We start from the raw sequence: 11409 nt of genomic DNA, 5'->3' as shown, positions 1-11409 counted from the left end.
AATAGCACCAAATGACAGTATTAAAGGTCAACATAGCTTTTGATTCTGAAAGTGAAGCCAACACTAAAATGGCTAGCAGGGGCCAACGTGACTTTTTAGCAGTTGTATCATTTTTATGGGAAACGTAGCCTCAGGTTTCTTTCTCTGTGAAGAAAATGTGTCAATTTTCTAATTTATGGTCATTATTAGAATCAGAAAGGAGAATTATTGAGGTTATGCTAATTGGCTACACATTGACTTACTTCCCATTAGTCAGCAAACATGGGGTGTCCTTGGTTTCATAGTCAGCTTCACACCTCACACGTGAAGTCTAGTTTGATCATCCTATATTGCCTATGAGTACTAATATGAAAGACTACAGAACAATGCAAAATGAAGGTCCCAAACTGCTGCCAGGAACACCTAGTAGTTTAAAAAACAAAACAAAACAGTGTTTTAATAGAAACACTATTAATAGAGGGGATTTTTTGTGCCCCAGGCTGGTATGGAAGTACTTGTGATGCACACTGTCCCAAAAGGATTTCCCCACTGTTGAATTATTCCCAAGAAAATTGACCTCAGGTTTTGCTTTACAAGTAAAACGTCAATCCATCAATCCAACAAGTTTTCAAGTATCAGACAATTATTTCAGTTGACTTAGTTTCACTTAAAGGAAGTCAGAGTATGACTAATACTTAAGCTCTATGGGTTCCATTTCAACTGCCTTTACACAACCCATCAGTGACAGAGAGAAATCAGACAAAATGATCAACCAATCAAATCTTGATTTGTTGATAAAAACGATCATCTAATTTACTTGTAATTAATATGGCTACGAATCACTCTTGTGGCCATTAAAGTCTGGAGATGTTTACAGGGTTCGCTTCCACTATTGGTTGATTGAAGTCTTACTGGTTTAAATGCATGGGGCCAATTAGTACACAAGTGGTGTTAATTCAATTAAAATGTTTGTAGTTACGCTGTGCAACACACACATGCATAAATACATGACTGTGACCTTGGTATAAATCCACATGTAAACCCACAGGTTTAAAGCGGTGTCACTTTCATTTACATAGGAGCATGTTGTTAAGGTCCTGCTTTGACATTCAATTAAAACGTTTACATTTCTGCTTAATTAATTCGGCGGACGGCGGCAGGAAAAGACGAATGGACGGGCTGCTTTGACAGGAGGCCGATAACCGTGTGTGTTTGTGTGTGTGTGTCCCTGCTGTGGTGTTAAGGTCACGGCAGGCTGACTATTATAATTCATCTCTATAGACATGTATTCAGCGGGGACTTATATTCTCTTTTTCAGCTTTATTTCCTGCAGCTGAAGCCAAGCCCAAGCAGACCTGAGGTGTTTTTAATGCAGTAAAGTATTTTAAAGATAAAATACTCTGCTGTATGGACTTCATTATCCTTCATTTAGTGTTAAAAACGAGCCACTGCACCTTATAGATCACTGCATGCTGGAAAATGCAACTCTTTGTCAATTAGTCAAGAAAAATATAATCCTCTGAGCTGCAGAATATTTTTTCCCTGTTTTGAGGTATTATTATTCTCATTGGAAAATAGTAGCTTGTGTCTTTAGATTTTTTTTTATTCTGTATATTAGACAATCTTACAGAAACATATATAATTCATCTATTCTTTAACATACATAAAGAGCCCTGCATAATTTCCATAAAACTTTTGTTATTAATGACACACATAGCAAAGTGAACTTAAGTGAGAAATAAGATGCTCACTATAATATGTGCTATATGTCATGTGTCTGCACTGTATACATGATTATCATAGAAATGGACATGCCAATGTCACCTGTGTCAAATATATGGTGCATCCAGATATACGTTATAGCTAGTTGGATAACTGTGTTGGCTTTTATGGTATCTGACGAAGAAATCAAAGGGATACTGCACCCTAACATATTAGCACTAATTACTTACAAGGTAACTTTGCACTTATGTTTACCCCGCTTTGGGGTCAAACTGAGAACCTTCACAGACATTTTACCCCGCTTTGTTGTTTAGTTTACTTTAAATGGGACCAACAGTTACAATTTGAACATATTTTTGTATTGAAGAAAGGTTTGAAACTAGCAACTGACACCACAAACTCATCATGAAAGTGTTTTCTGAAGTCACAGGTGGGAAAGGCTGGCGGTGGAAGAAAACTCATCTCCCGTTGGTCAACAGAAAGAATACATGTTTACATTGCCTTCACTACTTCACTACTCAAACACAGATGCTTCATCCATCTTTTATATACAGTCTATCACTAATATAAGCACAGATTTTTATTACACATGGCAAAATACAATCCTGACAAGATAACATTTTTGCTGTTCTGAAATCTGTGTAACAACCCAGTGGAGGATTTGACTATAAACCACATGTACACTGACAAACAACTTTCTGATCACAAGTCATTAGCCAGTATGCATACTCTGCATTATCCTCCTTCATGACACTATATCATCATAAACTATAATCATCAAAATTGGGTTTAATGTTTTATTCAACATTAAACCTCTTTCTCAAGTCTTAACATTTATTTTCTCTGCAATTCTTGTTTCCTCTTCAGTCTCGTCTTTTCCTTTCACTCTGTCTGCTCTCCTCTCCATCTCAGTAGGCAGGTCTTTGGTCCAGACTCAGCCCACAGGGGGGAGTGGTCTTATGATGTAGCCGGGTTATGAGCGCCGTTCCCCGGCCAGCCTTCCAGCTGTGACTTGCTGTGACTGCCTCTTTATCCTCTCGCCCTTTCGGCGGTTCTCGCAGCAGGGGCCTGTCTCCGTTAATCAAAGATGGAGCTCCGGACGAGCCTCCCCGCTCTCCTCTTCCTCTCTGCCGTCGTCCTGCAGTCGGTGTCCGGCGCAGTTTCACGGACAGGACCGAAAGTCACAGAGAAGGTGGGTGCATATTTTGCCGCATTTATTTGCATTAATCCAAAACCGCGTAGGCTTCTTTTCCGCGTGCTCGATCTGCATCTTCTCGTGGGTTCACGGCGATCCCGCAGAAGTGCTGTACTACAGGAAGGGCACGCGCGCACGGTCACCCGGAGTGCGAGGGGAGACGTGTCCGGTAACGATAGGAGGCCAAGGCTTCTGTCTCCGTGATTCTTCGAGAATATGTGGGACACACACACACACACACACACACACACACACACACAGCTGTATACGTGTCCATTGAGATTAACTTAATGCGCAATGCGTTTGTCCGCAGGCGAACACACGCGCACACTCTTAGATAAATGTGTGACCTCCTTACTCTGAGGCTGTAATAAACATGCACAGACCCTGAAAAGACATGAGCCACCCAACATCTGCAAAAGCCATCTGTTAAACTCACACTCTGTTATTCAGCCACATTCCTGCTTTTACTTTGAAATTCATTTAAACACGGAGCTCGTGCATGAAAGTGTATAAAGAAAAAGCACCAGTGATTTTCAATAAAATTACCCGTATATCACCCGGCATGCCTTTGGCTATTTTTTGACTGCAGGATTATTCTCTTTTTTGCATTTACAGTCGCATCTACATGCATCAGATTTCTTACATAAGGAACATTTGGTGTCTAAGTGTCTTTAGCTTTTCTGGCACCATGTTGGTATTGGCTAACCTCTCAAAAAAGCTATACTTTGGTTGAGGCCTGTTGACATCTTGCACAGATACAGACCATCAGACAGGCAGCACTTCTTTTCTTTATTTGGTTTCTTCTCAGTTTTCACCCTTGTTAGCCTCTTTAGTGTCAATTGTAACCTTTGATGTTACATACTCTTTCAATTCTCACCATACACCAGGTGTGCCAAGGAGTGGATTTATTATTATTATTATTATTATTATTATTATTATTATTATTATTATTAAGATGGAAAAGCTGCATAAAAAAACACAGCTGAACTTTTAGAACCATTTTGCAAACACTGTGTTAACATATGTGGAGCTCAAACCCTGATGTACTCTCTAAGACGATGTTAAGGACCTTCTTTGAACAGCCATGAGATCCTTTCTTGACATTATAGCTGTTGTATTATAGCTCTTTTATACTGTGCTTAAAGGGTGCATAGCTCTAATTAAACCACACATTTCTGTGATATGATGTTCTAAAGTAGGAGCTCTGGTCAGTTTTTGGAGCCACAGAAACCTGATACTTAAATGCAACAGAGATGGCAGAGGGAAACTGACTCCCTATTACGGCTGATACGGCCTCTGGTTGCAAAGGAAAAGTAGCACGCTTACATATAGACACAGAGGATGAGTGCTCAGTATAAACTCAGAGTTAAGTTTGCATAAGAGCATGGAAGTTTTTTTTGACTAAATTAATGTTGACATCCATGTGCTACATGAAGTTTTATCTGAACCTCTCCGGCTTATCAGATGGAGATGATTCCTTTGGCGTCATGTTTACAAGTGCTCCTACTATTTGCAACAGTGGGATGTACATGAATGATCTTCTAACTTCAGACTATAAAAAGTAAATGTAGGAGACGGCTAAATTCACATGGTATCTTGAACTCAGTCTCTTCAGGTGAATATGGCTTCTGGAAATGGGTTTATTTTAGGTAAGGTCATTATCTTGAAAGTGTGTACAAGAGGAATGGCACTGGATGACGACTTGCTTGGTTTTCTGTTTTCACAGAAGCTTAGTTCGTCATCACATGTCTAGAAAAGTACATGGCTGCAGTACATGTGTGAAATGATGGCCATTAGTGAGCTGATTGGATGACAATACGTTGTATGACGTTTTATTAAATGACAGCTGTTTTATTTTCCAGGTATTTTTTGACATAACGGTGGGAGGTCATGAGGTGGGGCGGATCGTCATTGGTCTGTTTGGAGAGGTCGTCCCTCTAACAGTGAATAACTTTGTCGCACTGGCAACTGGAGAGGTAGGATGATGTTGGACAAATACACATTTCCACGCACACTGATGTGATTATGGTAGATATTCAGCAGCCACTTCAATTGATACACCTTGCTAGTACTGGGTTGGAACCTCTTTTGCCTTCAGAACAGCTTGAATCCCTTGTGGCAAAGATTCAATAAGGTACTGGAAACATTCCTCAGAGATCTTGGTTCATATTGCCATGACAGTTTCATCCTTGATTTGAGTTTCCCATTCCACCACATCCTAAAGATGGTCTGGTGGACTGACATCTGGTGACCTTTGAGTGAATTCATTCTCATGCCCAAGAGAACAGTTTAAGATGATTTTAGCTTTCTACCCTGTTGGAAGCAGCCATCAGAAAATGAGTAGACTGTGGTCAGCAACAATATTCTGTGTTGTGGCTGTGGTGTTAAAGAAAGTGCTCAGTTTGTATTGGTGGGGGTGGGGTGGGGTGGGGGGGCAAAGTATGCCAAGAAAATATTCCCCCACGCCATTAAACTGCCACCATCAACCTGAACTGTTGATACAAGGTACATCCAAATATTGTAGCAGAAACCAAGACTTATTTAAGCAGGCAATATTTTCCAACATTGGAAAAATACAATTGAATCCTGCATGGTCTTCTGCTGCTGTAGCCCATCTGCTTCAAGGTTCAGCAATCTGTAAATTCAGAGATACTCTTCTGCATACCTTGGTTAGCTATTCGAGTTACTGTTGCCTTTCCAGCAGCTTGAAGATGTCTGGCTATTCTCCTCTGACATCTGGCATCTAAAAGGCATTTTTGCCCAAAACTGATGCTCACTAGATATTTTCTCTTTAAACACTGGAAATGATTTGGCAGAAACAATCCAGTAGACCAAAATACTCCAGTACAACGCAAACAACCATGCCACATTCACTGAAAGCAGCTTTCTTCCTCATTCAGTTGCTCTGATGCTGGTTCGAACTTCAGCAGTCTCCATGCCTAAATGCACTGAGCTGCTGTCACGAGACTGGCAGATGAAATATGTGTGTTAGCAAGTATTCAACAGGTGTAATGAAATAATCAGTGAATGTACATAATCTTTACAAATTAATATGTCAAATACAACATGCATGTGAATAGACAAACAGATGAAAACACACACATAAAATTTAACGGTAGTGATGGTGATTAAATGTAGCCATCATCATAACCACAACATGTCAGTCAGGCCCCATAAAGGCCTCAGAAAGTTAGAAATTAGCGTTGACATTGTTTCCAAGGTTACTTGTACAACATGTTTATATTTTAAGTTCTATATGATGTTTGGGACATACAAATGTATCCACAGGTGGAAAAATCTAGTTTTCACATCGATCAATTCTTTTTTCTTTTTTTTTTGTTTTGCAGTTTCATAATTGTGTATCACTCTTGATGCACAGTGGTCTTTGTGTTGCAGCATTATGTTTTTACATGTCTCTGCAGAAAGGTTATGGGTACAAAGGGACGAAGTTCCACAGAGTCATCAAGGATTTTATGATCCAAGGAGGAGATTTCACATCTGGTGATGGGACTGGAGGTGGGAATGAAAGACAAAGTTGTACCTACACATTAAATTTAAACCTTTTTCATTTTAGGAAAAAAAATCCACCAGAGCTTAACTGAATCTCCTTTTTTAAAATCTAGGTCACAGCATTTATGGAACAACTTTTGCAGATGAGAACTTCAAACTGAAGCACCTTGGAGCAAGCTGGGTGAGCACACTCTCACTAGCAATTCATGTATTGGAGAATAAGGTAGTTGACTCAAACTTAAATATGACAAGTTATGACATGACGTAACAAAGAGTTGTGTGTGTAATTGTGTACTAGGTGAGCATGGCAAATGCTGGGCCAGACACCAATGGGTCCCAGTTCTTCATCCTAGCTTCCAAAGCTCCGTGGCTGGATGGGAAACATGTGGTTTTTGGCAAAGTCCTGGATGGGATGGTGGGTGGAACTTAAGATTTTTTTCCATTAATCTTTTTCTTACATCTGGTTGCAGGGGAGGAGAAGGTGTGGGTTTATTTGTGCAAATGTGTCCTGACTGTGAAATAATCTGTTAACAGCCTGCAGGGTGAGCGGTGTGATACACAAGTGGGCCTCTGAGCAGAATCTCAAAAAACGTCAGAGATGCATAAAATGACCTCAGTGACAGCAGAGAACTAAAAACAACCCCAAGAGAAAATTAAAACAAAGCCAGAACAAATTAAGCATAAAATATATGAACAGAAATAGAGATGGGAAACTGTCAGATTGCCAACCAACCAATATTACATGCTGAAATGTTTTTCTTTTCTTTTTATGGTCGTCTTTGTGCCCTCTTAGATGGACCTAAAATGTTGTCCAGACTTTAATTTGTAATTGGCAAAAAAAAAAAGCCTAATAATAATTGAATGGGTGGAAAAAGGCAGAAGCAAGGTGTCGACGAACATCACCTGCGAAGAACTATGAGTAATTAGCAGTCCCATTCAAACATGTCAAAACATAAACAATTCAGCTGAATGAGCCATAAATGGAGATCAAAATAAGAATGACCAGCAAGATGAAAAATCACACTAAAGAGAAGCATTTGCATGTAATGCACAAAACTCCAAATTAATACAAATTGCACCTAAGTGACATTAAACTTGTATAACTTGTGTGTTATACTTGTATAACTATGCATGTGACAAATAAAGAACCTTGAACCTTGAAACAGCTGCACATTCTCACAAAACTGGACCCTCCTACTTAAAAGGATAGCTGGGGTAGGCATTTTCCTGTCTGCTCAGAGGGCTCATAAAGTTCTGTTTCCTTCTCCCTTTTTTTATTTATTTATTTATTTTTCTATTTTTAAAAAGAGTACTGATGTTTGAATAATATTAGCTGAATACAGCTGGCATGGGAGGACTCTGGTTTTCAGGAAGCTCGAAGACTCTTCACTGAGAGCTAATGAGTTACTAAATGTACAAACTATTAAAGAAAGTAAGCTCACATTTGATTCTTTTAGTCCTTGTATTTGTTCTGAAAGGTCTGCCAAAGGCGAACTAGTTTCTTGTATAGATTCAGGAACTCCACCCGTACAGGAAATAATCCAGACTTGGGCTGCATTCAGCAGGAGCAAAACTTGGCAAAGCATTAAATCAAGTAGAAGATTTTAATCTTGAGGTACAAGGAAGCAACAAAAGAGATGAGCACAGGTATGCAAAGGCTAGGGAAGGTCAGTATTAGCAATGTTCTGAGGTGTGGGGACTCAGCAGAGGGCAGGAAACTATTACTTAGGTTTCTAAAATTTACTGGGCTTTCTCTGAGAGTGTAGTAAAGTCAAAGTGCTGAGAAAATAATGAGTGTAATGTAACAAGGGACAGAATAAGATAAGTACTACACATGGAAGCGGAAAATATGTTTTAATTTGGCAGGTTTTGTTCATCATTATCAGACTGAATCTGTCCTGGGTAGAAGAAGGTAGGAAAGGAAGGACATTTTCTAATCGTGTGCTGTAAAGGATTTCTGATTTTAGAGATATTATGCAAATAGAAGAAAGAAGTCCTACTTGTTTGTTTAGTATGTGCATTGAAGGACATTTCCTGGTCAAAAATGACTCCAAGGTTCCTCACGGTAGTACTGGAGGCCAAGGTAATGCCTTTCGAAGTAAAAATAGGGTTAGATACCATATTTCTACGATCTTTAAGGCCGAGTACAATAACCTCAGTTTTATCCGAATTAAGAAGCATGAAGTTAGCGGCCATCCAGGTCTTTATGTCTTTAAGACATTCCTGCAGTTTAACTAATTGGTGTGTGTTATGATCAAATTGGAGTATATTAGATAGATATGATTCAAACCACTGCAGCGCAATACCTGTAATACCTACAGCATGCTGTAATCACTGTAATAAAATATAATGATCAGCACTGAGGTCCACTGTCAGAGGCCATAAGAAGATCATTTGTAACCTTCACTAAAGTTGTTTCTGTGATGAGCTCTGAAACCTGACTGAAACTCTTCAAATAAGCCATTCCTCTGCAGATGATCTTTTAGCTGTTTGACAACTACTCTTTCATAAAGTTTTGGGATAAAAGGAAGGTTGGCGATTGGCTGCACCAAAAACCTTCTAGTGATTGCTTTGATTCCTATCAGATTTCTGCATTTATCTGTAGTTTTCTATTTTTGGCTGCAAATACTTGCTAATTAATAGTATAAATGTGACAAAGTGTGAGAATATTTGCAGTTGTTTTAACCCCACAGCCAGTATGTTTAAAAAGGTGCAATTTTTCTTTGAAGGCTTTACTTTCAAAGTACTTTATTTCCGGTTTGGGTCGTACTTTCCATAGTTTTATTAAAGCTCCTGAGAATAGCAAGACATTGTTTGCAAGTCCATCACTTGCATTCCAACTAAGAACACAAGAATTAGGGAATGTCCGTTTTTTTTGTTTTTTTTTTGTTTTTTTTTCCCCCCTCACAACCTGTGGTTACCAGATGGTCAAATGCTAGTTTTAAGACCTGTGTGAATGGGACTTTAACGACTTGATCCATTGTCATGTGTTTAGTGGAAATACTGCACTGCATGTTAAAGGTGACACCTAAAACAAACTGATGTGTGATTCACTGTCACTAAAATAAAGTATCTAACCTGCTTCTGTGGATCTCCTTTTGCAGGCTGTGGTTCACACCATTGAGCTTCAGGACACCAACGACAGGAACCTGCCATACACAGAGTGTGTGATCGTCAACAGTGGCAGGATCCCTGTTAAAGAGCCCTTCGTAGTGGAGGTGGAGGGCTGGTAAATGCCAATGGTGCAAGACTGTCTGTAGGAGAAATATATTAATATTTATATATTAATCATTAGTCCCACTGAAAGCGTGCCAATTATTATTATTATTTATTTATTTTTTATATTCCTTTCGTATGTTAACATGCTCTTTCTGGGGTGCTAGCATGTTGGATTGGGTACTTTTTAACACACTTATAACTAAAAAAGTCTGAAAATTTCACCAAGCAAGCTCATACGATGCTAACTGGGAACATATTAACTCACAAGCTAATGTTTACATGCTAACATACACCAGTGGCTAATGTTAACTAAGAGGTACTATACATATTAAGTATTGTAATTCTTAACATGTATAGTAATAATGAGCTTGCTAATGCTACCTTGCTAGCATTTAGCAATTGTGGGTCAAGTAGTTAAAGTAGATCGTGACTTCTGATTGATTTCCATTGTATGCAGATGTAATAAAAATTGGAAATTTCTATTAAGTTATTAACAGAAATCGTTACAGTAGCTAAATAACAGGTGTTAACTTTCTGAGAAAACAGGAAAACCCTTCAAAATAAGGTGTTAAACCTGGATACCAATGTACAGGTTCAAATATTAGTATTAGCATTGTATTAGTATTAATTAATTGTTATTAATATTCATATTAATTTGTCATTCTTAGACCATCAAATGGAAGCTTTACATTTCCGAAATGACCCATTTCAAAATCGTGGCAGGGAAAAGGAAAAACATATCAAAACCTCAAAACACAAAGTCTTTAACAGAGGAGTCGTGGCAGTGTGTGAGTCGATGTGTTCAGTATTTATCAGGTTCACTGTGGTAAATGCTAATGGTTTTACACATTAGTATACTTCAATACTTTACGTGGATGATGCTAGTTAGTATCATCTAGTATTAGTAACAAATAATGAAGACACTGTATAATCTGCCATCAGAAACACTTATGTAGCATTTGTTGCCAAATCATTCTTTCTTTGCCAAATGCATTTCCTATGCATCTATTTGATAAATATCAGAATTTTAAAATCCGTTAACATGCATATGCAAAAAATATGTAGCACATGTCAAGTGCCAAATGTTTTTGTTTTTTTTAACATTGCATCACTGTAAACATAGAATTTGCATTGTGCTTGGGAATACATTATGCACCATATCATGTTTGCAGAAACTACAGCACAAACTGCACAGGATGAAATGGTTCAAAAATTGTGAAAATGAGTTCTGTACGGACGCTTTTCAGTGACGTTGGTGAACTGTCACAGTTCTTTTGTAATGACCCCAAAACTGTCATGGTAACATACTGTAGAACATATTCTTGTGCCACTGCAGCTAATACAACATTTAAACCTCTTCAAGAAACATTTTTTTTTTTCTTTATTTCAGCAACAATAAAGGAAAGTGCCAATGAGTATGTTTTCTACAATAAAAATGTTATTGCAAAACAACCAGAACTAGTCTTTATATTTGTTACTTCTTGTGTCTCTAGCTTTTCACCATTCGCCTACCATCAGCCATCAGCTGATCCCCTTTGCTAATTCAGGTAGCTGTACTGATGAATTCTGTGTCATATCAAGTGGAACAATTGAGAAGCCACTAAATTATAATAAAATTAACATTATAGCCACTACATTGTAAATCACATTTTGGGTTTTTTGTAAGCCCCTAACATAAATGACTGTTTAGGTAGTTTTTGACACATGCTACGAACACGACCCCAAAAATATACAACAATATACCACCTACAAGCAGCAAAAGCATAAAAGTCCCTTTTTAA

General features: G+C 38.3%; 1 protein-coding gene across 1 annotated transcript; it reads left to right on the top strand.

Moving 5' to 3' along the window:
• The first annotated feature begins 2649 nt into the window (after positions 1–2649).
• Positions 2650–11080, top strand: ppic (peptidylprolyl isomerase C). Its single transcript, XM_085295428.1, has 6 exons — positions 2650–2893; positions 4762–4875; positions 6322–6415; positions 6523–6590; positions 6708–6824; positions 9514–11080. The coding sequence occupies exons 1-6, from the start codon at positions 2789–2791 to the stop codon at positions 9640–9642; spliced, it is 627 nt and encodes a 208-aa protein (XP_085151554.1). The 5' UTR covers positions 2650–2788; the 3' UTR covers positions 9643–11080.
• Positions 11081–11409: the final 329 nt, after the last annotated feature.

The sequence above is a fragment of the Mchenga conophoros genome, linkage group LG12 (genome assembly GCF_057382185.1).
Source record: "Mchenga conophoros isolate Kocher_MC1m ecotype Shallow Benthic linkage group LG12, M_conophoros_male_GT1.1, whole genome shotgun sequence".
NCBI classification, from domain to species: domain Eukaryota; kingdom Metazoa; phylum Chordata; class Actinopteri; order Cichliformes; family Cichlidae; genus Mchenga; species Mchenga conophoros.
Note: the sequence above shows the minus strand (reverse complement) of the source record. Positions and strands in the feature narration are given on the sequence as shown.

Excerpts from the sequence above, each read along its gene's own strand:
- ppic (XM_085295428.1), top strand. The coding sequence starts at position 2,789 with ATGGAGCTCCGGACGAGCCTCCCCGCTCTCCTCTTCCTCTCTGCCGTC. Across the intron at positions 2,894-4,761 it reads GACCGAAAGTCACAGAGAAG|GTATTTTTTGACATAACGGT; the intron begins GTGGGTGCATAT and ends TTTATTTTCCAG. Across the intron at positions 4,876-6,321 it reads TCGCACTGGCAACTGGAGAG|AAAGGTTATGGGTACAAAGG; the intron begins GTAGGATGATGT and ends ATGTCTCTGCAG.